The following is a 26,892-nucleotide window of genomic DNA, read 5'->3' as shown; positions in this document are numbered from 1 at the left end:
ACACGCACTTTACAACTGTTTAGCAGTGATAAAGTTCACAGAAACCTAAGGTCAGCAAAATCAGACAAGAAAAAATGGATGGACGATGACAAAAATGTGGTCATTTCTCATAACCATGATTCATTTCTACCCCTCTATCCACTTGAACAGATTACCAATTAAATGTTTTTGTACAAAATTATCATGGGCACATTTTAAACATGTGTCCACATGTGACCTTCTGCTTATTCTTCTGACAGCCAAATATACATCCCTTGTCCAGTTAGTATTTTTTAATTTGGGGGGAAAAGAATGATTAAATACTAATAATAACTTCTTCGATAATTTTATCGCACATTGTAAGCATGCAGTTGGGCTATATTTACATGTACCCAATCACAGCAATTCCTTTCAATGATGTTCCATTATTTTTTTCAGTATAACAAATGATTGTTGTCACATGTTGTCTATGCTCAAAGCACACTACTGGAATGGCATACTACCAAATGCACATTGTAGCTCATTAGTTGAGCCACGAAAAACGTACATTTTGCAGCCCTGGTTTACTTCACAGAATCTATTCACGCACTTGCCACAATGAGCAGTACAGTAACATGCATGGGCACTCCGCATGTACTCTCTTCTAGCACAAAGCAGGTTCATTTTTTGGTGTTTTTTTCACATTGTCTCTTATTAGGAACTATGGGCCTGATTATGATGGTGGTCTCATAGCCATCATAATCAGGTTTCACGCCCTCCATATTAGAATGGCCGCATTGTGTTGGCGGTCGGAAAAACCGACCGCCACGGTTCCGCCGGGGACCGCCGGACTGCAATCATATCCCTACAACAGTGTAGGTCTTATGATGTCCCTTTCCGCCCGCCTGTTCATGACGGTTAACCCGCCATAAACAGGCAGGCAGAAAGGGACTCCGAGGGTCCGTAGTGGGCCCCACTTTCCCCCTGGCCCGAAGCTGTGGGCACATATGCCTACACCATGTGGCATGCCCCACGTGGTGCCTGCCACATAGTGCAGGGATATGTCAGGACACCCCTATTTTGCATTGCGGCGGGTGCTGCAGCCAGCAGCACCCACCGCAATGCAAAACATAGGCTTTGCGACTGCTGTGGTGGCCGTCGCATTGTAATGCCTTTTACATGTCAGGCGTGCCCGTTTCAGATAAGGTGGCGGGAGGACATATGTCCACCTGTCATCGTAATCAGCCCAAGGTACAATGCACTCCGAAGCCACAGCAAGACTTGGTTGGACTGAACCCTTTGGGAAATCCTCTTGCCACATGTTATATATATATATGTATTAAGGTCCCTTTTCCCTTTCTTTTTTGAGATGTAGCAAACATTATTCTATATGATTACAATGATAGCGATGGACGATGAATACAATAACTGACACATTTCTGACATAAATCAATTGCATGGTTAAATAAGCACTGAATCAGAAAGTCAGTGAAAACAAGAATAAGGATCAGTAACAACAGATCTATTACAGATCTTCCTTCTTACACTAGTGGCATGAGAAGGGCCTTGGGAAACAGCTGGACGACAGCGAGGAACACAGGAAGGGTGGAATACAGAAAGAATGGAATAAAATAGCATGGACCATCACACCATTGAGAATACTTGTTTTCAAGATCAATCAACCCATTGTCGTATAATCAACAGCGCAAGCAAACGTAGCACAGTTTGGCAGTAGGAATGGTAACATTAATTTCTAATCAAACAATATATGTTCTAGCCCATTCAATAAATATTATCCACAAGTTAAATCGTGAACCACAGATCGTCCTTCCGTTTGGGTATATTATTGCACATGATCAGGTAATGTGATCTGATCGTAACCACGGTTCGTGATTTACAGCTTTAGAATGTATCAGAGTAAACGGAATATTGCTACCTGTATCTCAGGGATCAAGCTGGTTCTATCAGTCTTACTTAACTCTGCGTAACGGAGCCCCACATCTCACCAACTACTTGGAGTTTGTAATTTATTTAGGAAATGACCCGTTCACTGTCAGCTATGCAGCCAGTTCTGTCAAATATTCGTCACTTGATGCCAGCAACGAAGAAAACATGCCCTGGCTGTCAGGCGAGATGTTACCAGTCATCTGTGTGTGAAGATCTAAATATGAGATACCTGCTATAGCTTACAATAAAGCAAGGTGCGCTGAGGGACTACTCTGTGGGGAGTGCGCTTTGGTTAATTCGAGCCATGCCGCCCTCCAATACGTGGTTAGCTCCATTACCCTTATTAATGTCACTTAAAGTTTGGAGAACTATATTACACTTTTTTGCACGCGCACTGTTCCATTTCCACTAGTGGTTACCTTTTGCTGTTTATATTCTATTCGTATGAATTTAATTCAATGAATTGTTCTTTTTCCTCGGTGTATGCCTCCTTTAAATAAGCTTTACTGTTGAAGCTTTGTCAAAAGAAATGTGCTGTTTCAGACATGTTGAGGGATTAACTGGTTGAAATTAATTGGAACCCCTCAACTGTTTTAGATTCATCATAATATATATTAAAGACTCAAGCAGGTGTTTATCAGCGATCTTCCATAAAGAAGATTATCCGACCACTGAACTTCTCAGAGCCCTACTTTGCTCATATAATATTATGTTATTTTTTCATTTTCTGGCTTTATCAAAAACAGTTGTTCTGGGTTTCAGATGATTCCCTATTTTTCTTCCACTCAGTCCTGGATCAAGACACTTTTAAATATTATACTTGGATATTTTCCCATGTTCAGTCATATTTAGCTCAACGTTATGTGTTTATAAGTGATTCCTTGAACCATTTGAATAGAGGGAAATGGGAGACAAAAGATTAATTGAATGGAGATGGTAATAAGTATATTTTCTGCAGGAATCCATTCCTGAGATCTAAGAACTACATTGTTCAGTTAGTAATCTCAATCAGTTAGAATTAATAGAATCAGAACAACTCAATTTAGATCAATACCTTTACAGAAAGTCTTCCAGCCGAGTCGAATAAGAGCCGGACTTAGAATTTGGCAGAAAAATTACTCCATCAGAGGTGACGGATGTCTGATTCTCCATATTACAAGTGCCATAGTACATAATAGAATTGTAATACAGCAGACGGGATATCGCACAGCCGTACCATTTACCCCGTGGACCCCCGAGGCCACCTCTTAGATTTTTTACCGTACCTCTCCTACGCAACATTGTGTATTCCTGAACGCCTTCTGGAAACACACACTACCCGAACTGGCAACCCGTTTCCTGATGAAGATCCTAAATAAATAGAACTGAAAAGCCGTCGACCCTTTTACAGCGCGACTCGTGGCGCACCATCAACTTTGGTTCTCAAAGCTAATAATCATCACTCATTGATGGAGGAAGAACCTCTGCCTTTGTATATATTGTGTTCTTTTCACATTGTCACCTTGCGTCCATCGCTGTATTCACCCACTTGTCACTCGCGCCGTCACTCTTTGCTTCACCATCACTAGTGCACAAAGCCCCCTTTGGTTGCCACAGCATTTTTGCCTACAGTGCTGTTCCAACTGTCTTGTATGAAATGTTTTTTTCTTGTTTTATGTTCGAATATATGATGCTATATGCACTTTCTAAAAACTGAGATTTATAGTCTCTCTCCCTTTTTTCCTGTGTTCTCATAATGTCTTGTACATATATTTTTATTTGTCCTTCTAACTGAATCCGGTTGAGATATTGTTGTTAAAAATACATGTACACCCAGAGCTCAACTCGGTCTATGGGTTATACTCCTGTCGCTTTTCCCTTCCAAGTTAACTGCAGCACCTTTACAGGGGTCGAACATTTACTTATTCCAAACTTTTTCAAAGTTTTGTAAAAGTTCCTCTGGGTCAGTCCTGCACCCCCTAACTCCTCTGGGTAGGTGTCTAGGCACCACGTCTCTCTCCAGCCAGCTCTCCTTCAGAATACAGATATGTGGCTATATAAGTCTTCTTGGTCTCAGGAGCTGGAAGCAGGCCAACAGGAGACCAATCACTTGACACTTGGGGAGCAATTCCAGTCACTGGGTACAAGAAGGACTCAGGACTGACTGAGTCCTTAGATCATGGAATCCTGTTGTGAGTCCTCTTTTTCCAGTAGTACCTTCTAATTCAGATAAACTTTTCCCAGGTCCAGAGATCTTCTGCGGAGGTAATGGCAGAGGTGCTAGCTTTATCAAGCGTGCTAGCCAGTGACTGGTCACATTCGACCACACAATAGCCCCTTCACATCCTTTTGCAGCACTTCCTCTTTGTCTTGCTCTAAAAGTACCCAGGTGTTGCTGTTTCAATGTAGCCGAATCCAGTTGCCATCAGGAAGGTCTATCAACAGCTCCTTAGCCATTCCCCTATTTAGATGAGCTATCCTCCCACCTGACAGGGTCAGAACTGGTTCTCTCCCCTGCTGTGACTCGAGCATGGCTGTCTGAGAGGGTGCTGGGAATGATAGGGACAAATATAATGTCTGTATAATGTGCGTCACTCCTTTTTCAATGTGCGTAAACTGGTCTTCTGTTGGATTGTATGTCGCTATTTATAGTTTTACGGGTGCCACAGTATAGACCCATCCTGACCTTGAGGTGGTCGGATTTGTGCAAAATGAATGTGCAGTGTCGAACCAAACGGCACTGTGCCCTTGGTGGCACACCTTGGGAGACTTGGTCCCTCTGTACTGTTCAATGAATGTATATCACAAGAATCACTGTTGATTATTCATCAATTCATTTATTCAAATGGAATTCAATTAGGATTTAATTCATCAGGATGCAAATCAAATCAAAATATCCTTTGTTCAGTAATATATTTCTGTGGTTTCATCCGATTATCAAAATTAATCCCAATGCATTTTGGGACGAAAGACCTTCATCAGGGGACTGGTAAACGAATCATGGCACTGTATGTGCCATGACTAATAACATCAAGAAAATTGTGAACAAAAACTGGCGCATACTGACATCAGGTAACCTCACTTGGCAAAAACCCAGATTTGCAAATAAAAGGAGCAGAAACCTGAAAGACATCTTGGTCCACACGAGACCACCACCAAAAACACCAAAACAACAAACTAACCTATGGGGAAACCCACAAGTACAGGAACATTACCCTTGCAGCTCATGCTCCGTCTGTAGCCTCACAAAACCGACCAAAGAGCTCCAACAGCTTCCCAACTTCAAATGGACCCTGAATAGCCACACAAACTGCAATACCACACACGTGGTGTATATGATCACATGTCCGTGCAACCTGAAGTATGTCGGAATGACCTCTAGAAAAGCCAAACAGAGACTGTGCGAACACAGGAGCAATGTGAAATGTAAAAAGAGCACTACTAAGATGGCCACTCACTATCTGGAGAAGGGCCACACTGTACAAGATCTACAGTGGGTCATACTTGAAACCTTGCCGAACAAAGATCACAATGCCGAAATAATTCTTTTTGAAAAAGAACAAAGATGGGTGCACAGGCTCAAAACTGATAGCGAAGGGTTGAATGACAATATACCCTGGCTGTCCTTGGTTGATAGATAAACTTCCCGTACGTTTCACCCCTGTACTCTTGACTCCGCATCATGGTAAACAATCCCCTGTTACCATGACAACTACAACCGACCAATAGGTAATCACTAACAGCGATATCCCAGCCTGATAAAAACGACCCGGAAACACCACAAACTGTTTCCGGATCAGTAAGGGCAGAGCAGTATACTCACGAAGCAAGCTGAGGATCGGGTGCAACAGGTAGCGAGACCAATGAAGGCGTCTCCAAAAAACAGCAAGTATTCTGAACCACCTATGCTAACCACCCCATATCTCTACCCTTTAGCCCCTTCCAAGAGCTCTACGATCTGACAGGAGCGTGTTAAACAAATGCGCGAGGTAACATTTCCTGAGCACTAGTAATCACAAACATAGTTCGAGTCCGCACTGCGACCGCTGAACACCAGCACCCACCTATGGCTCACCACAATCACCACTCGACAATAACCATAGATAAGATCAGCATTCTAAGTCGACACTGAATACAAAGTAACCACTGTCGAATAGCACGCTAAATACCCGATGCATGAGTTTGGAGAGAAAAAGAGAGAGTTGACATTGCCATGATTGTTAACCGGTTTTTAAAGTATTGCCATTTTTTTGTTGTTTATGTATTTGTGTATGGATAGATACAAGCAGCAACGTTCTGCTTGGTGTATGTGTCCCCCTTCCCCCCGCCCTGTATGTATGCCGAAAACCTTGTGCTTACTCTTTACAGGTACCATAAGACCTCCAATCCAGAGAAACAGGTCAACACCTTTTTCTTTCACATTTGAGCACTTAATTTTGTTATTCCTCACGTTTTCCCACCACCGGTCCTGATGAATGCCCGTAAGTCCTAAACCCAGGCAGATAGAGGCAGAAACATGTCGACCTTTTTTTAAGAACACCCCCACAACTCCCCCCCTTTTTTAACCACTCTGAGTGCACCCAGTACTCGTAACTCAGTCCAAGTGATGCACTCCCATGGAGTTTACCAGACCAACAACCAGGTACATTAAAGAACCAGAACTCCCGGCCGTTGTGTCTTTTTAACAGAACCCTTATCACTGGCTCACTACTGCGTCAACCATGGGTAAGAACCTCCTGGTGGAGGCTGCATAAACCGAAAATAGACCTAATGATTATGCACACACGTGATCAATAAGCGGAGAACCAAGATATACCGCTTCAAGATACCACCATACCCATCACGTGCATGAGGGTCTTTTTTCACTGGGACATCCTCATTCCTGCATACCTAATGGTTGAGCAGGACAAGTGATCCATTCCCCTTTGATGATTAGATGCTAATAGTAGAATCTACACACCTCTTCTCAGTGTGAAGCAACTGAGTTCCAATGAATGTGATGTCTGTGGCGCAAGGTCCTAGAAGCAGTGTGAGGAAGGTGCACCATCAAGAGATAAGCCCCAAGTTCTGACTCCTATCCTATCTGGACTCTGGCCCACAACAATCCTTGCTCTCCCTAGAGGTTGCAAAAGCCACAACGGGTAATGCCACTAGGAGCATCACTGGACAGGCTGAGCAGACTGCTGAGACATCAGGGGCTGGGTAAATGAAGCTCTTCAGAGACTGCTGTGACACTGCTGCAGTGGGGTGTCACATGGAGAACTTCGATGCTACTTTTACCGCTGTCCCTGCACTAGAGGCAGGGGCGGATACTCCGTTAAGGCGGAGGAGCTTCACCCCCCTACTGAAAGCCAGCAGAGGCAACCCACAAAATCAAAATGATGATAAAACGTTTTTATTATATTTTATTTTTAGTCCTGCAGGCTGCGAGCTGAGGGAAGGGTGTGGCCTCCCTTACTGACGCTGTAGCACCAGGAAGGGGGGGAACAAGTGCTGGGCACTGGCAAGAGCACATGATGGTTTGGCCAGCCCTCTGGGGCTGGTCAAACATTCATGAGTACGTAGCCTTTTTCCATCCAGTTGTGTTGTAAAGCTGGGTGGAGAAACTAACGCAGGCTCCTGGTATATGGTCCCAGTTCTAAACCAAGGCGCTCAGAACAATCCCCAACATGTGAGCAGTGCTGGTAGAGGGAGCTGGTAGCCTTCGCATTGTGTAGCAGTCCCTGGACGTCAGGTCGGCGAGGATTGGGTGGAAGACGTGGCCATAGGAGCAGGTAAGTTTACTATTTATATGTTTATTTTTTGGGGAGTTTGTATTCCTCCTCCCCCACACCACTTCTTAATACCAGCGAACGCTACTGACCAGAAGGCCTGCCCTCCAGCACTCCTGTAGGTATACTGGCTTCCTAAAACCTGTTTGAGGCTCAGACGTCATGGTTAGCTTGTAGGTGAGTGTTTCTGTCAATGTCTGCACCATGTAGGGATACCTACAGCTGAGGTCCCAAAGTTAAGTGAATTGTGCATGTTGATTTTTTTGCAATGCAGGAGGGACAGGTTCCTTTGTGGCAGGCATAGTGTGATGGCAGGCTGCCTGGTGCTACTGCTTGGTTAGGACTCAAAACTTTCATAGCTGCCTCCATGGATTGCAGGGCTCTCCTCTTTTTGCCCTGCCACTAAATCATGAACACAATTCTGGGTAGCTGTCTCATTCTTTGGCTGGTCACCCTCAGAGTGTCTACAGGTGTATGTGGTGACTTTTGAGGAGAAATTACCTGGCTCATTATTTCTGCCTACGTGGAGCTTCAGCTTCTTACCTGCTCATTCTGTTTACCCCATAGACTGGTGGTATGTGTCCTGATATGGTAGCCTTTGGCTGCCTTCTTACCCTTTGTTGCCATTCTTAAGCTGCTTGTCTGCAGCTGTCCTTGAGTCACCAAGCCTCCTTAAGGGTTTTCTCTGTGGAGAGCAGCATTGTTCCTTTATAGGAAAGTGCTTCTGATTCTTCTCATGGTCTGTTGTGAGGATATCTACCATTAAAGCATCTGTGGCGAAATGGTTAGAGAAAAGGGTCCTCAACAGAAAGAGTCAAACAGAGAGGACAAATATGTCTTCATTAAATCATCGCATGGTGATCTGGGTCTGGTGACTATGAACAGACCATATCCTGAAGATTCTTCCCCTTTTGAGCCAGAACCTTCTCTCAGGAAACTACTTTTGACTGTGAGCATGACTAAATCAGTGCCTGATCATCAAATTATGTCCATGAGTTTCAGCCTCTATTTACATTAACAAAGATGTTGGAAAGGGTGGGGACTGCAGAAGTGTAACAAAGGACTTCAGTGCTCAAGCAAAAGACAACAGGGAAATAGTGAAATCCCACATGGAAAAATCTTATGTTCTCCATTTATGGGCATTTCTGAAATGACCGATGTTGGTCCATATAAAAACATCATTGTTGATGGGAATGTGTTGAGACTGTTTATTAATTCAGGAACAAAATGACAATGGTCACTGATGAATTTTATCATCAGACATGGGGTAACAGGAAATTGATCCTGCCCCACAGAAACCCAGTAACATATGACAAGAAAAAAATGATTTATCTGGATACTTTGAATTTCACATGCAAGTTAAAACCAAAATTTTATTTGGAAAAGTGCTTTGTGTCAATGAAGGTGTTGAATATACTACAATGGTATCAGCAGGAACTGTTTGCCATGACACTTAGGCCAGGAAGAAAGGTTCAAGTTTTGTTGGTAACAGATGGTGCGTCAGTTGATCATAGTGGAATAGTTAATCAAGATTCTGGTTATTCGAATCATAACAACAACCTGATTTCTACAAGCAGTAACCCAACCAAAACTATATTTTCACTTCTGAAGGACCTGGTAAAGTCCCCCTCCACCCCCAACAGCATCATATCTTCGAGTCTTCAATGTGAAATACTGGCTACATTCTTTATTGAGAAGGTGGAGCGTATCTATAGCAGCCTGGCTGGGTGATACCTCCTGCTGTTTGGGGAGAAATATGTCTTTGGGTCCTGTGACCCATTCTCTTTCCTTTTTCCCTCCTATTTCCCATAAAGGGAAGTGCTGTTCGCCAAGATAAAATCAGGATCTCCAAATGACCCACTGAAACCTGATTCATTCAGAAAATTTCAACAGTGTCTGTTGCTCGAGGGCTTGGAGCTGATCATTCTCTCCCTATCTTTGGCATTGGTCCATAAGTCTTGGAAACACGCTAAAGGGGTCCCTCTGTTCAAAAAGCCAACATTAGATGTGTCCAAGCCTGAAAATTTCATCCGATCTTGCTGCTCCTGTTCCTATCCAAAATCATGGAATCATAGGTGAACTCGATTCACACACAATATCTGGAAGTCAACTCTATATTGGACACATCTCAAAATGGGTTCCGGCCACGGCACAGTACCAAGTCTGCTCTGTTGGCGGTCATAGAACAGCTACACACCTCCTTGCATGAGGGCAGAACTTAGGCATTAATTGTGCTAGATCTGAGCGTGGCCTTCGACACCTTGGGCCATGAGATTTTGCTTCATCGTCTGGCGGAGATGGGTGTCGATGACAAGGCCCTCACCTGGTTCTCATCCTTTCTGCCCGATCGGACCTACCAAGTAATTGCCCTGACTTTTTCCTCCCGCGTACACCCCCTATGTTGTGGAGTCCCCCTGGGGAAAGTGTTGATCCCTACGTTTTTTAACATTTACATCAGAACACTGCCTCTGATGGCTAAAGCCATGCAGATGACACCCATAAAAAGGGGGATAGGTCTATCCCGAAAAACTATAGACCAATATCCTTGATAGATTCCACAGCAAAACTAATGGGACGCTTGCTTTAAATAGGCTTGAGGAATGGGCCCTGCAAAAAAATATTATAGTCCCCTGTCAGTTTGGTTTCAGAAAAGGGAAAGGCACTGATGGCCAATGCCTGAATCTAAGTATAATAATAGCTAATTATACTGCAGCCATAAAAGGTAATTGGTATCTTGCCTTCATGGATCTGTCAGCAGCCTTTGACTGCGTGGAACAGTCTAAGCTCTGGCAGTTCACGGAGGCAATGGGGATTCATGTACAGCTGATTAATATTATCCACAATCTATACTCGGGGGCCTCAGCCTGTGTCCGCTATGGAAAGGGAGGTGAATGCACTACTCATTTTAAAATTGCCAGAGGGGTAACACATGGGTGCGTTTTGGCCCCCTTCTTATTTTCATCATACAGTAATAATGTTGAATCCGCTCTTCTTGGAACCACTCCGGATGTTCCCTATATTAATTTATTACAAGTGCCAATATAACTATATGCGGACGACGCAGTGATTCTAGTCCGTACCAGCAATGCTCTGCGCTGCCTAGTGATGGAATATACACAATTTATGAATAAGTTGGACATGAAAATTAACTATTCAAAATCCTTTGTCCTTGTGGCAGGCACGAAGCAAAGGAACCAACCCCAAAAAATTGCTGAAGGGAGACCGCTAGGAGTCGTGGACTCTTTTAATTATCTAGGGATTATGTTTGATCGCCAAAATAATTGGCTAAGTATGATCATAAACAGGGGGTTGCAGATGGAAAAAAATATTGGGGCACTTTTTAAATTTATAGACAACTGGCATAAAACCCATTGAAGCAATAAAGACAGTCTATGCTGCAAAAACTATATCTGCTGCGACTTATAGAGCGGCTGTCTGGGGCATTAGAGACTGCTCTCAACTGAAATGTATAGAAGATAACTTTTTTTAAAAGTTAGTCTGATTACCAAAGTCGTGCTCCAATTTTATTTGTCATATGGAATTAAATGTTCTGCATATAATTGACAAAATATATTTGGCGCCAATCCTAATGTGGCACTCGGTATGACGGAAGGAGACTCTCTCTCTTATATATTATAAATGATGTTCTGAAACTAGATGTTGTGGGTAATACTAGCTGGCTACGTTATGATGAATCTACACTAAAAGTATCAGGGTTATATCATCTCTTTGTTGACCCTATATTGTGCCAGTCTATTTCTAAAAAAGATATAAAAACTCACTTGTTTTTTAGTCTGCAAGTGAGACGGAATTTTACAAATAGTAAGTTATCAACAGTTAGAGCATATCTGACTGCCCGAGTATCCTGCAAATAGATATGAATTCAACCTATTAATCGTTTGTCACTAATTTACAACACAGGTGTATATTGGTGAGATTTCGGCTAAATTATATCCCTGTGATGCTGGGCTTTCCACGAAACATCTATGTACCCACCGATCTCCCATTTGGTACATGTGATGATCGATTGATTCAAAATGATTTGCACATTCTGTTTTTTTGCAAATACTACAGCGATGAAAGAAAGAGGTTGTTTGTCCCCCTGTTGCGTAAAATGAATTTTAAACAGTGTTGTGTGGCCCTTTTCTTTTTAGAGTCATTATCTGACCCATTCACATGTTTTTCAGTAGCGTCTTACCTTTTATCAGCTTTAAAAAAAGAGAAGTTTAATCCGATTAATTCTACACCTAACTTAAGAACTGATCTACTGACTTGTCACAATAACTGCATGTGTTTATGAATTTCATATATATATATATATATATAAGAAGGGGACTTGAGGGGGACCTGAACACAGTAAGTTCGCGATCATCAGCTGCTACACAGACCCCCCTTTACAAGAAACTCTCAGCGCTCACACAAGCATCATCAGATCCTGCTGCGGTACTCACCAAAACCAGTGCATGCTGGGAACTGTGGTCGGACATTGAACTACATTTTCCTGATTGCAGCAGGGTCAGCTGACCTTCCACCAATGGGAGCGCCATGGGAGATTTAAAGGTGGGAGAAGATGATAAGCGGCATCTAAGGAAGGCTTTTGCCGAAATGCATTATGCTACGCTGCAACCTGTGAATAAAGGGCTTCCCTCAAAATTCCCCGCTGTGTCCCTGGATTGCTTTCGTGGGGAAGCGGTTGTTTGGTGATGTTATTTCACACTTGCCAGTAGCGCGATACAGGTGACCCGTTCAACATGTAGTCCTGGAATTTTCTGGCACACAACTTTTCTGCACCAAGGCATTGGTATTTCCAGTGACCGCCTCGAAAAAGGACCTTGCCAGTGGCTGCTGCCATTGGCAGTCTGTGACTACACGGCAAAGAGAGTGTGATTACAGCTCTCTTTACGGCCCGGTTTGTTCCCTATTTGAGGCTGGACGATGGGGAATTGAGGGGGACCTGAACACAGTAAGTTCGCGATCATCAGATGCTACACGGCCCCCCCTTTACAAGGCACTCTCAGCGCTCACACGAGCATCATCAGATCTTGCTGCGGTACTCACCAAAACCAGTGCATGCTGGGAACTGTGGTCGGACATTGAACTGCATTTTCCTGATTGTAGCAGGGTCAGCTGACCTTCCACCAATGGGAGCGCCACAGGAGATTTAAAGTTGGGAGAAGATGATAACGAGTTGACAGCGGCATCTGAGGAAGGCTTTTGCCGAAATGCATTAGGCTACGCTGCAACCTGTGAATAAAGGGCTTCCCTCAAAATTCCCCGCTGTGTACATGGATTGCTTTCGTAGGGAAGTGGTTGTTTTGTGATGTTATTTCGCGCTTGCCAGTAGAGCGATACAGGTGACCCGTCCAACACGTAGTCCTGGAATTTGCTGGCACACAAATGTTCTGCACCAAGGGATTGGTATTTCCAGTGACCAACTCGAAAAAGGACCTTGCCAACGGCTGCTTTTGACGAAACGCATTATGCTACGCTGCAACCTGTGAATAAAGGGCTTCCCTCAAAATTCCCCGCTGTGTCCCTGGCCCTGGATTGCTTTTGTAGGGAAGTGGTTGTTTAGTGATTGAAGTATACTGCACATAAAACATTTCAATATTAAAATACAAAAATTACAGATTTCCAGCAGCCAATGCATAATAAAATACAATGGTCTCATTTAAAAATGTAAATATATATCGAAACGCGTTAGGGAGGGCACTTGCTCTGACATGAACAGCAATAAAATCTGCACTGCTGACACTCTAATGGTGTGATGGCGTCGATGATATTGTATTAAAATTATTGGAGGAGAGGAGGTCTGTGCCCGTTTGTGACCACAGCGAGAGGCGGTCGGGTTTCTTTCGACATATATATATATATATATCGAAAGAAACCCGACCGCCTCTCGCTGCGGTCACAAACGGGCACAGACCATTGTATTTTATTATGCATTGGCTGCTGGAAATCTGTAATTTTTGTATTTTAATATTGATATGTTTTATGTGCAGTATACTTTTTATGCCTTCAATGTGATGGCAAAATAAAGTTATTCTGACTGACTTTAACATAACATAACATGTGTTCAAGTCAGTTTTCAGTGATAGTTTGGGTAGGATAACTGGTTTTAAGCACAACATTAAAGAACAACATGGAGTCACTCCTGTCAATCACAGACTGAGGAAAGTACCATTAGGTATTCATTAAGAATTAGGTGATATTCTAAAAAGGATGTGTGAGGAAGGTGCCATTGAGCCTATCGAATCATCTTTATCTCCCATGGTGATAGCGAGAAAGAAAAATGGTCAGTTAAGAGTCTGTATGTACTTGAGGAGTCTTAATAAGGCGATTTGGGTAGATTCCCATCCTCTGCCTTGCATAGATGACATCATCAGCACGTTTACAGGTGCTAAATTCTTTAGCAAATTAACTTGGCATCTGCTTATCATCAGATCAAACTTGGTGAATCCTCACAACATCTAATGGTATTTGTATTACCAGTCGGCACATTCTAATTGAGGAGAATCCCTTTTGAATTGGTATCTTCTGTCTAGGCTTTACAACAGGTGTTGGAAAATGTTTTACAGGGGACAATATTCTGGTGGCAGGAAAAGATTGTGACAGTCATGACAAACTTATGCATCTAGTATTAAAAAGGTTACCAACAGGTGTGGCCGGCACTGATTGGAGGTAGGGGGGCATGGGTGGCAGGACGTATGAAGCAGAGGGAAGGATGCGGGAGGGGAGAGGATGTGGGGGAAGCGGCTAAAAAATAATTTAATAAAAAACATACCTTTTTGCCACATCCTTGCCTGTCTCTCCTCCGTAGTCCACCCTCGCTCGGAGTAAGCCACAGGAAGCACACCCAGGCTCCCAGTCAGCCAATCATAATGCTGCCTAAGCAGAATTGTGATTGGTCTTAGGGCCGTTTTTTTGTGGCACAGATGCTGACTGGAGGCCTGGGCATGTTCTCCACGTAGGCTGCAATGCAGCCTGTATGGAGAACGTGTGAAATGCACATGACTGTTTTGGGTGGTCTAAGAGGGCTGTCTAAGCAGCCATTGCGCACTTTAGGAGGGTGCAACAAATCCTCCCCTGCCCGCCCTCTCACACAAAGCTGTGGGTGGAAGTAGGAGAAAATAAAATGATAATCACACAAGTTATTATCATTTATTTTCTCTGTCTTTCACTGTAAACATTTACTGGTTACAAAGTTCGACATAACAGTTAATATAAAGAAATACATGTTTGCTAAAAACAGCATTGAGTACTTGGTCCATGTCATTTCTGAGAAACGGATAGACACTAGGCCTGGGTTAGTAGAAGTGCTTACGAAGATAGCCCAAAGAACAAGGAACATGTTCCATCCTTCCTAAGAATGTGGAAGTTGTATGCCAAGTTCTTATCAAAGTCCGCCTGTCATCCTAATGAGCCCCTATGTTTGAAAAATGTATTGATTTCATTGGTAAATTGAGATGTGTTTCATATCATGGTCTGTGATCTAAATTGACACGATTCCAGGAGTCTAAAGATTGTGACATTTTGATGTGCAAGTTGCATTTATTCTAATACAAAATTGATTACTTTTGTTATATTATTCCATTTGGTGTTTTTCTTTGTGTAATGCCCCCTTGCGACTTTTCAGTGATCTGCAAGTTTCTCTTTGAGGCACTCCTATCTTTACTATCAGAGCAGGCAGGTTTTCTCATTTTTAGTTTTTGTGGTTTGTGCTGTTCCAATAGTCAGGATTATAAGGCCCAGAGTACAGTGTTTTCAAGATAAAATGAAAGAAGGGTATGGTGCTAGACACAAGGTTAAAGAAGGAAAGAATGATATTGAGTTGGTGACTAGGTGCGGTGAAAGATCCCATTCATGTTACCAAGGGAAAATCAAAATTCAGGTCACCAGTCAGAGTAGATGTTGTAGCCAGAAATGCTATTCATATGGAAGAACATGAATGAATGGTGGAACAAAAGTAGGGGGGTGTAAGTGAGGCTTGGGAGGAATAGAGTGAGAGAGAGTGATTCCTCGTATGTAAGGTTGATGACAAGTTTTCATCTTCTGATACGTGTGTTGGAGAACCAGCAAGACTTAAACCCAGTACATTTGAGTCAGTCATTACGGCTGATTACCCCCCAGTATGAAGGAGTAAAAGGGTTGTGTCTAAGCCGGTCAGATTTTTTTATTATGGTTTGATATATGAGAAATTACTGTGATAGATAATTGTGATGTAGGAAGTGTAATTCTTAGGGTGTGTTCTTTAACCTGACATGTTATTCATTTTTGTATTTATGTATATAAGTTTCTTATGTTGCTATTGTGAAGGAAGGGAGATGTGATGTTGTGCCTGCCTCCCTATATTTCACACGCTAGATCCTTGCTCTTAGGAATGTGGAATGTAGTGTGGAGGTCCTGGAAGTGGGAAATCTGTTATGTGGCAGTGGCTGCCTGAGACTGTAAGAGTATGGCCAATAAACCTTTAACCTTTACATGAACATGCGGTCTGGTGTTCTGGTGTTATATATTTCACCACACCTGGCCTAAGTTGTTCATTGAAGACAATGTACAGTAACATAAGGAATCATTGGTCAATTTCTCATCTGAGTGGATACACATAGATTTGGTTGCTCCCTTCCCCTAAATAATCAAGAGGTCACCGCAGAGCTATAACAGCTATGTCATCTATGAGAATGATAGTTAAACTTGAATATATTTAAATTTTAGTATACATAAATACATTTGATCACTACTTAGGGCCTCATTATGAGTCTGGCAGTCCGAGGACCACCAGACTCGTGGTGGTGCAGCTTTGGTGGTCTGGCAACTGCCACATTACAACCATAGTGTTCCTGTCGGCCTGGGACCTGTGATTCCACTAGGGAACTGCTGTTCCCTGGTGGTTGTGATGCGGTCAAGTGGCATCTATATGCTTGGCAGGACCGCCGCGGTTCTGACAAGCATATTACAACTTTCATCTCTGCCACTGATTTCATGGAAGAGTTTCCTCTGTGGAAACAGTGGTGGAGTTGAAAGAAAGGGGCCCTTGGGCCCCCTGGTACTCACGCCTTGCGGATGCACACAGGGGCCACAACATGGGTCCCCCAGTGTGCATGCACAGAAATTACAGCACGGCATAGACTTTGAGTCCATGCTGTGCTGGAACTTCCTTTGACGTTTCCATTGCTGTGCCTTTTTTATAGACACTGCCGTGGGGACGCCAAAGGAATTGCCAGCCAATGACAAAAAAAGACATTGCATGGCAGGAGGTATTCACGCGGGTTTGGAGGTGTGGCAGTCGTGTGGTCCCGCGGCCGCACCGTCAAACTCATAATAGGGCCCTAAGTCCTTTTATCAGAATCTAAAAAAATTTAAATATGTAGCTACAAATGATATGCCGCAGGAGCAGTTGAACTTGGAACATGTCACGTGTAAAATGAATATTGTAAATAATATGAATTCTTCACATTAAAGCTAGTTTTATCAGGAGCGTATTTGAAATACTAATTTTTAACAGTTTTTTAAGGTCACTCTTTTGAATGATCTTTTCATCAGCTGAAGAAGTCACATTTCGAGTACCTTTAGAAGGATCAGGGAAGATTCCGTGACTTCTGCTTTTGATGACTGATGGTTTTGGTACTTGTTGGCTCCCTTGTCCTGAATGAGACTTTGCATGGTCAACGCTTTCACTCTGTTCCTTCAGAGGGTACCATCGAGGAGTGTTGTCTAGATGTAAGGTGCTGGATAAATCAATTAAAACCTAAAACATAACAAAGTAAACACATTTTATTTTAAATAAAGACGTATAAATTATCAGCATACTAGTAATAATTACAATATTTTGTAGAATAAGAAAAATAACAATTTTCTAATAAGTCTACTCAATGGCCCACATAACATTTATTTTTTGCTCTCCTGGAAATTACTACTGTCTTCTCATTTCTTTTATTCTGATAACCATTTTGCAGTGAGTAATTTCCATGTTCAAACCTACATTTTCTCAGTTTTCGAACTCATCTACATTGTATTAGATTAGACCACTCTACTACTAAATCTACCACTAAACTGTGATGATAATGAATCCATGTTTCAAGTACTGGAGAACTATAGATACCACAATTTACTATCTTTGTGAAATTTCAGCTCAAGATGAATTGTTGTTTTTATAATGCGTAAGTCCCAAAACAGTATTTGAATGACATAGTGAAGACTATATCAAAGTGACCCCTGTACTGTCTTGCTCTAATATAATTGACTCTACATGGAGCTGCACAGACAACAGCATCAAGATTCCCCAAAATGTTGGTGATGCAAAATCCTCCTTTGCTTCAACATCCAATATCGGAAACACTGCCTGCACATCCTCCAGATCAGGATTTTGTTTTTAAAAATGAGTTTGATGCACACTTCAGCTGCTGTCTTGAAAGCTTTCGGGTGATCCATCAAGTGGAAGCAGAGAAAAAGGGTGTCCCAAAACAAGTTTTTCCTGTGCAAATTCCCATAGGGAGTATAGGGCCAGATGTAGGACCGTTTTTTGCAGTAGCAAAGGTGTTTTAGGCCCATTTGCGACCGCAAAAATCATGTGGCCCATGTACCAACCCTATTTTGTAAGTTGCTAATCAATTAGCGAGTTGCAAAATAAGGTTAGCGACTCGCTATAAGGAAGGGGTGTTCCAAGGGTGTCCCTTCCTAATAGCGATTCCAAAACCTATGTATGAATGTTTTACAACCGCAATTGCAGTCGCAAAATACTTGCAGTTTACCACCCTTCTCAGAAGGATGATAAAGCACTCGCAAATGAGAAGGGGTCCCCAGGGGACCGCTTACACTTTGGGAATGCATGCACAATTAGTTTTTAAGGGCAGGCAGTGTTTCCAGGGACCACTGCCTGCCCTTAAAGAATGAAACTGAAAAGTTTCACTTTTACTTTTTAAATACAGCCCATTTACCTTTAGGGAAAACGGGCTGCATTTAAAAAACAAACTGCTTTATTTAAAAGCAGTACCAGACATGTTGGACTGCTTATCCCAGCAGGCCACCATCCCTGAAAGTGCTAGCCATTCCCAAATTGGTCGCAAATTACGACAGCCTCATTAATATTAATATGCATGAGGCATGCAATTTGGCACCCCATTGGGAATCGCAAAAAGTGTCTCAGACACTGTTGTACATAGCATTTTGCAAGTCGAAAATTGCATCTTTCAATTTGTCGCAATTTGCGAATCGCAAAATGCTATGGTCGAACATCTGTCCCATAGACACGACTACAGCCCGAAATGCTTAATGGAATTACACCAAATTTGGCAGAAATGTAGCTGTTGGTTCAGAGCATGACATTTGTGCGAATTGCTGTTAATCCATTTCGAAGTTAGGGAGATATTAAAGAAAAAACGATTTAAGATATCTAGGGATGAGAAGGCTCTGTGAACACTCCTGATCTCGTGCTGAGATCTGATTGGCTACCAACACTTCAACCAGGTGTCGGCAGCCATCTTGGGACTCTACTTCAGCCGAGTCCCAGAAAAAACATTTTCAAAAAGTAAAGGCTGCATGGTAGGAATACTCTGACCCTCTAACTCAGGGTCGGGTGGTGACATTTGAAAGTGGTGGGGCGCAAAGTGATTTGCATACTGCACCGTAGCGAGCGAGCGCAGCGAGCGAGCCCGAACCCCTTCAGGGGGAATTTGGGGGATAACCCCTCCAAGAAAATTTTGAAAAAAGCGAAGAAAAATCGTGCATTTTCCAAGCAAATTTGAGAAAGCAGGAAGGTTAATAATGCAATTGTGAAAGTGCAGTTATTACATTAATAGATGGCATAACATAGGTAGCTGCTTATACAGTATAACCACAAAGCTTCATACATTCCGTCCTATTACGCTGCTGATATCAGACTATAAGACTTGCATGAAAATCTCAGCTCTAAGAGTAGAAGAAGTTGCACAGCAGTTGGGAGACAGCCTTTACAAAGCCCTCTGTCCCACTTGTTTTTTGTACCTTTCTGCCCCCTGTTCCACTCGTTTTTGTGCCCTTCTGCCCTCTGTCCCACTCGTTTTTGTGCCTTTCTGCCCTCTGTCCCGCTCGTTTTTTGTGCCTTTCTGCCCATAAGGGGAGTTTGGAAAATTTTGAAAAAAGAGAAGAAAAATCGTGCATTTTCAAGCAAATTTGAGAAAGCAGGAAGGTTAATAAAGCGATTGTGAAAGTGCAGTTATTACATTACAAACACACGCCCACACACAGAGACACGCTTTCACATACAGACTCACACATTCACCCACACATCAAGCCACACACACACTCACGCGCTCACACACATATCTAGATAGATTCCACTCTCCACAGTCACTACATGAGGTGCCAGCTCGCTACCACACATGCCTATTCTTTCAAAAAGGCAAATAAAGGATCTAGCAAACACACACAGACACACCCACTCACACACACACACAAACACACACACTCATGCAGATTGTGTTCCTGCAGGGAGCTTGCTGTCTGGCTGTGTGAGGCCTAAGTACTTGTAGCCAGTTTTTACAGTCCGTCTTTGTTTACATCTTAGATGTACCCTAAAAGTGAGCACATCCCACCAGCAAAACCATAAATATTGTAGCAAGGCCAACTCTGAAGCAGTGTAGTCTTACAGGCTAAGGGAAAGATGGAAGCAGCGGGGCCCACAAAAATATGGTGGCACTGTGGCAGCCATTGTGTGCTCTTTGGTCAGATTAAAGTGCATTAACATTAACATAATAGTGTTTAAGTGTATTTAGGTTCCGACAGGACATGATGTGAGGCTGATGCCAGGCTTCCAGGAACAGGGTGCGTGTAACACAGTAATCCAGAAGACGGCAAGGCGTAGAAAATTGCTGACATGAAAATTAAAATTAAGCTACTGCTTTTCCCTAGCCCACGCCATCTCAACCCCTTCATGGAATTCACACTGACATCACCTGTGTACTGTATAACAGGAAACAGCCCACAAACTTTTCATTTGAATCCCTGACGTAGCCATAGTGATTTCTTCATGTTAGCTACTCAAACGCCATTGCCTAAAACTAAATCAGTAGCCCCGAATGTCCAGACGGCCTGTTCCTGGCTCATTCATACCAGTTGTGATATACCCCCAAAATTCCTGTATGTGATCGTTGAACAGGACACTTGATTTACACAACACAACAGTCTGTGAAGTTATGTGTCTGCCAAGTCACACACCCACATCTCCCCTGCCTTATATTGGTTAGCTATTGGTTAGAAACTGCTTTGAATCACTCAATAAGCATACCTAGAATACAAACACTTTTCATCAGGAAAAAATTAACAAATGCATTCAAAAAAGGAACCGCCACTCAAAACTGGCATGCGCCTCAGAGTCCCACCATACATGAATAAAAACATGGCAAAATAAAACGCAACACAATTTCCACAGTTGTATGATCAGCGTAATGGGAGGCGCGGAGGGAAGGAAGCAACACAGAGGGCGCGGGAGAGAAGCACTCTAACTGAGAGAAAGGCGAGAGTAACATGTAGAATGGGAGGGTGAAATTAATAGGAGGGGTGTGGCACAATCGTAGTGGCTGGAGGTAGGGTAAGCATCAGGAGGGCGCGAGGGAAACGTAATGAGAGTCGTGGGTGGGGAGAACCAACACGGGAAGGTGCGGCAATGGAAGCAATCTAATGGGGAGAGACTGAGAGAGAAACATGGAACGTCAAGCTGGTGGTGGAAGTAACTCAGAGGGCAGGGCGCAATCAAGGCGGAGCTGGGTGAAGCAACAGAAAGGCCCAGGGAGGGTAGCAAGCGACATGGGAGGCGAGGGTGGGGGGATGCAACACAGTAGGGAAAAAGAGCAATGTATAGTGGAGGAGGAAAAGTAAAAGTGGGAGCGAGCAATGAGAGCAGGCAGGGGAGAAGCAAACGGTCACGAGAGAGTGTAATACGGAGTGCAGAGAGGGAGGAAAGAAGCACAATAGGGAAGCTCCTATACCACATAATAACACATTAAATATAGGCCCATTAGAACCAGCAAAATGTGGATGTAAACTGCATACTTATTAATGTGGAAAAACACAAAGATCAGTGAAACGTCGTTTCTGCAGATTACTTCTATGGAAATACAATGTCACTGCAGTTTCCTGATTACTCAAAAGTAAACCTCTAAATGAAAAGCTTAATGTCCAGGGAAAACATGCACCATTGTGGTGTGCTAAGACATGAGTCATGACTTCTCACAAGGTGGCTGCAGGAACTCACCTGACGGCGGCCCCAGGGTCCCGCTGCTGGGGGATGCTGTGCTGGCCCCCGCTGCTCAGCTCCCGTCACAGCTCTGCCTGCAGCTGGAGGTAGACCCGAGGGTGGCAAGGTGCAGGGCCGGAGATAGCGCCAGGAAGCCCTGCAGCAGCCAGTTGCACTCCCGCCAGGGGGACCCTGGGGTCATGGGCATGGCACCGAGAAGCAGGGGGGGCTCTCTCCGGGATCTGCTTCAACCAGCAGCTACTGCCCCATGCCGCAGAGCCGAGAGCCGGGCCTGTGGGGACCAGGGCTGGTGGAGACACTGCTGGGAGAGACCTGTACCTTGACGGTCAGTGAGGCGGGAGTCATTCGATATCGAAGTCAGTCACAACATCACAGCGGCGGGCGTCCCGATGATTGGCTTGCACACGTGGACCACTGGATCAGCCAATCCTGGCGCTGCATACAGCCCCAGGGTTGGCTAGGGGGGCACCATGACTGCTCGCCCAGTCGACCCTTTGCAACCCCGGGGGCTGCAGCCCGCCCCCTGGTGCTCTCTCTAAGGGGAACTTCAGCAGGGAAAGTATCTGCGCATGCGCGGGCAAGTTTCTGCCCTAAAATTCACTTGCACAGTACTGCTGCAGCTGAGTGGACTGTCACTCAAGCTGCAGCAGGCCCAGCCCCCTGCGCACTCCGGAAAAGTCGGGTCACGTGACGTGTCTCCTGGATTTCCCGGCCGGCGGGTAGCGCGATCATTCTATATTTTCATTTTTATTATAGTGACGATGCAACAACACAGTGGGTCCATGGGGCTTAGTGGGGCTACGCCCCTATGCCCCAATGGACGCACCGCACCTGATCTAACTGTGTTCCTTGGATCTCCCTGTGACCCTGACTGGGACATTTTGTCATGGAAATGCATGGGAACTGCAAATCCATGGCAACATTAAAAAAAATAATAAGCACAGTATCCCACGCTTGTTTACATTATAACCCCTGGGTGAGCCTGGCCCCAGGGTCATGCTGGCTTTAAAAAGAAAGAGAAAGAAGCAGGGGCACACAGGACACCCCTCCTTGGGCTCAATTATTCCCCATGGACCACAACCTCCCTGGAGCTCAATTTTATTTATGCAGGGGGCGATCAACCCACTTGAGCCCTGGGGAGCACCTCCTTCCCAGGGCAACACATAAATTGACTGGGGGAGGATGTGTGGACCCCCGAATCCCTGGGACCATCAACTCCCTAGAGCTAAATACAAAGAAATGGGGGGGCCTCGGAGACCTCCGAGCCCCAGGGACCATCAATTCCCCAGGCTTATAAATAAATTGACTAGGGGGGCCATGCAGACACCCCTCCGAGGATAACCACGTTAAATCTGAAGCAGGGGCTGCGAGGTCCCGCCGCTCTTCAGAGAACACCACCTTTCAGAGGATTTCAATTTTTTTTTAAAAGGGGCGATGTCCTCGGCACCTGAGACCACCAACTTCCTAGGGTGGCCATGCAAATAGGAGGAGGGGGGCATTTATGCCCCTCCCAGAGCCATAAATCGCCCTGGGGAGCGCCAACGGCTCAGGCCAGCTCATACTATGTCCTGGGGACAGAGTAGGACATAGCTATTTGCTTTTGCTTGGCGGGAGCTATGTCAGCTGCTGCCAAGCAAAAGCAAACATTCCAGTTATGGCGGACATCTGGAAGTGAAGGTTCATAATGTTCCCTGCCCTCAGACATGCAGGTGGCAAAAGAGATGAAACAATTGATTCTGCACAGAGGGAGCTGCCTTTCCAGCAGCACCCTCTGTGCAGCAGCAATACTGGCTCCCGCTGGAGGCCGGGAGCCAGCTGGGTCCGCGGAGGCCTTGAGGTTCCCCCCACGGACCTGGAGAAAAAAACAGGAGGAGGCAAAATAAAGGTCAGACATGAACAGAAAGAGGCAGAATAAAGGTGATAGACGAGCAGAAAGAGGTAGAATAAAGATCAGAAACTAGCACGAAATGGCAGAATCAAGATCAGCAATGAGCAGAAAGAGGCAAGACTAAGGTGAGAAACGAGCTGCAAGAGGCAAAATATTCGACATTCACACACCCATTGACAGACACACTAAGACAATCATGCACCCACTCACAGATCCATTCAAGCACTCATTCACCCACTCACAGACCCACTGTGAAACTCAAACACACACTCACAGGTCCACTCAGAGACCCACTCACACATTTGAGATGTCATCAGTGATGTCGCTGACCATGTGATGAGTCATGTAATATGTGAGGTCATAAGCAGTTCATTGTGGGGACATACATTATAGCTAGCTCTGATAACTATAGCTGCTGAATTTCATGAGTTTTGCAGGAGTGAAGCCTGAGCCTAACTATAACATCCCCGTAACCATGTTTTTTCACAGAATATATAAATATATGGTATTCAGACAACATATTGAGTTTAAAATATTGATGTGCAAGAATATGGGGTCTGAAATATTGTGACATGGAAATATCGATGTCAGGAATATCAGTGTCAAGTTAATAATATTGTTTGTAAAAATATACTTGTATAAAATATTGTTTTTTTAATTATTGCTATGTATTTTAGTTTAGATTTTAAATGTATATGATGTAATTTTTTGTATAATTATTGTTTATGTTTTTTATATATTAAAGTTTTTAGTAGTTATTATATTTAATTTAATTTACTTTTGTGTTCTTTAGTTCATAGCGGGTTGTGGGTTTTATAGGGGTATAGGATGGGAAGTAATTTAATTATAATTCATTATTAATTCATTGTTGATTATAATGAATTAAAAATTAAAATTAAACATTTTAATTGTGTATTTTCGTGGGGGTGCAGGTTGTGGGGTTATATGGGTAAAGGGTGGGATGTCATTTATTTTTAATTAATTAATAATAATTTGCAAATTATTATTACTTCAATCATTAATAATAAATATGCTAATTGGGTTGTAGAGTTATAGGGTTACAGGGTGGGAATTTATTTTTAAATAATGAATAAATATTTACCAATTAAAATTAATTAATTGATTACTAATTATTTTCAATGTGTTTATTTAAATATTTGTTTTGGTTTTGATTGTGGGGCTTAGATGGGGTAAAAGTTAGGGAGTAAATTATTTTAGTTAATTAAAAATTAGTTTTGAAATTCAATAAACTATTTAATTGACAATTAATTGCTTGATTTCCGATTTGGGTTATGTGGTTTAAAGGGGTAGAGGGTGGGAAGTGAGTTAATTTTAAAGAAGTTATATTCAGTTTTAATAATATCTGTTTAATTGATAATTCATTATGTCAATTGTGTTATTAAATTATTTGTTCTACATTGTATATATGGGCTGTAGGTTTTAAAGGAGTATGGGGTGGAAGTAATTTAATTTTAAATAATTAATAATTATTTATTAATTATTCATTAAAAAGTTGATAGTTAATTTTGTTAATTGTTTAAATAATTTTTATGTTGTGTGTTTTGTGGGGGTATATTGTGGGAAGTACATTAATGAAAATTAAATAATAATTATGTAATCAATGATAATTGGTTTGTTAAATATTTTTAATAGTTCAAATATATATTTTTTAAAGATACTTTTATGGTGCAGGTGGAAAGTTTTATGAGGTTATACCGTAGTAAGTAAATTAAATGCATTTACTATTTTTTTTTTGTTTATTTGTACGCAAATTATTTTTGAATTTTATTTTAAATAATATTTGTAGGTATTTGCATCCTGTATTTAACATTTTAATTTTGTAAAAATATTTTTTTTCATTAAATACATTTGAATCTTTTTAAAATATATATTTTTTCAATGTAATTTATTTTTAAAGTAATTTTATTTTGTTTAAGATATATATTTTTATTTGTACTAATTGGAGTCGGAATAGCACATTTTATTACTTCACAATCGAACACTTTTTCCTACTGTTTTATTGACTGGAGTAGGAATAGTAAATTTTACCCCTCCACTATCCAATACTTTTCCTACTGTTGTACTGACTGGAGTGGGAAAAGTAAATTGTACGCCTCCACTATCCAACACTTTACCTACTGTTGCACTTACTGGAGTGGGAATAGTAAATACTCATCTGCAATTCAATACTTTCCCAACTGTTGTACCTGCTGGAGTGGGAATAGTACATTTTACCCCTCCGCTATCCAACATTTTTCCCACTCCTTTACTGAGTGGAGTGGGAATAGTACATTTTACCTCTCCGCTATCCCAAACTTTCCCTACAGTTGTATTGACTGGAGTGGATAGCACATTTTTCCTCTCTGCAATCCCACAATTACCCATGTTGCACATATTGGAGTGGGAAAAGCACTTTTTACCCCACCGCTATCCAACACTTCCTACTGGTGTATTGACTGGAGCGAAACTAGTAAATCTTTCCCCGCCACAATCCAACACTTTCCCTACTGTTGAATTTGTTGGATTGGGAATATTACATTTATCCCTCTGCTATCCAATAATTTCTCTATTGTTGCAGTGGCTAGAGTGGGAATAGTAAATGTAACCCCTCTGCAATCCAATACTTTCTCTACTGCTGTAGTGGTTGGAGTGGGAATAGTCAATTTTAGCCCTCCACTATCCAGCACTTTCCTAAATTTTGTACTTAGTGGAGTGGGAAAAGTAAGTGTTACTGTGCTGCAATCCAACACTTTTCCAACTGTTTTGATTGTAAATGTTACCCTTTTCTATTGCAACATCTTTCTTTGTGTTGTAGTGGTTCAAATGGTTATAGTGGAAAAAACTAAATACTACACATATACTTCAATTATCATATATGTGTGTTTAACTTCTAAAATAACAATAATAAACATGTGGCTAATAGGGCAGTCAACTTGGAATTGAGGATTTTGAGCTCTTTCAATTAGAAACACAATCATTCTAAAATAATTAGAAATATTTCATTACTTTTTTTATTATGGGCACTAAAACATAGCAACTTCTGATTAAATAACTATAAATAGAGAAAAATGTGTGCAGGAAACAGATGATGCGTGTCATTTGATAACAAGGTGGAG

General features: G+C 42.6%; 1 protein-coding gene across 2 annotated transcripts in view; it reads right to left on the bottom strand.

Moving 5' to 3' along the window:
- The window catches only part of PCLO (piccolo presynaptic cytomatrix protein), a 1,259,786-nt gene that overhangs the window by 215,679 nt on the left and 1,017,215 nt on the right, over positions 1-26,892 (bottom strand). For both annotated transcript variants that reach the window (XM_086919783.1, XM_086919788.1), the window contains exon 20: positions 17,223-17,403. In XM_086919783.1, the coding sequence (XP_086775909.1) occupies positions 17,223-17,403 (181 nt within the window). The remainder of the gene's footprint in view (positions 1-17,222; positions 17,404-26,892) is intronic.

Source organism: Lissotriton vulgaris, chromosome 1_1 (assembly GCF_964263255.1).
Source record: "Lissotriton vulgaris chromosome 1_1, aLisVul1.2, whole genome shotgun sequence".
Lineage (NCBI taxonomy): Eukaryota > Metazoa > Chordata > Amphibia > Caudata > Salamandridae > Lissotriton > Lissotriton vulgaris.
This window is presented reverse-complemented; position numbering and strand designations above follow the sequence as displayed.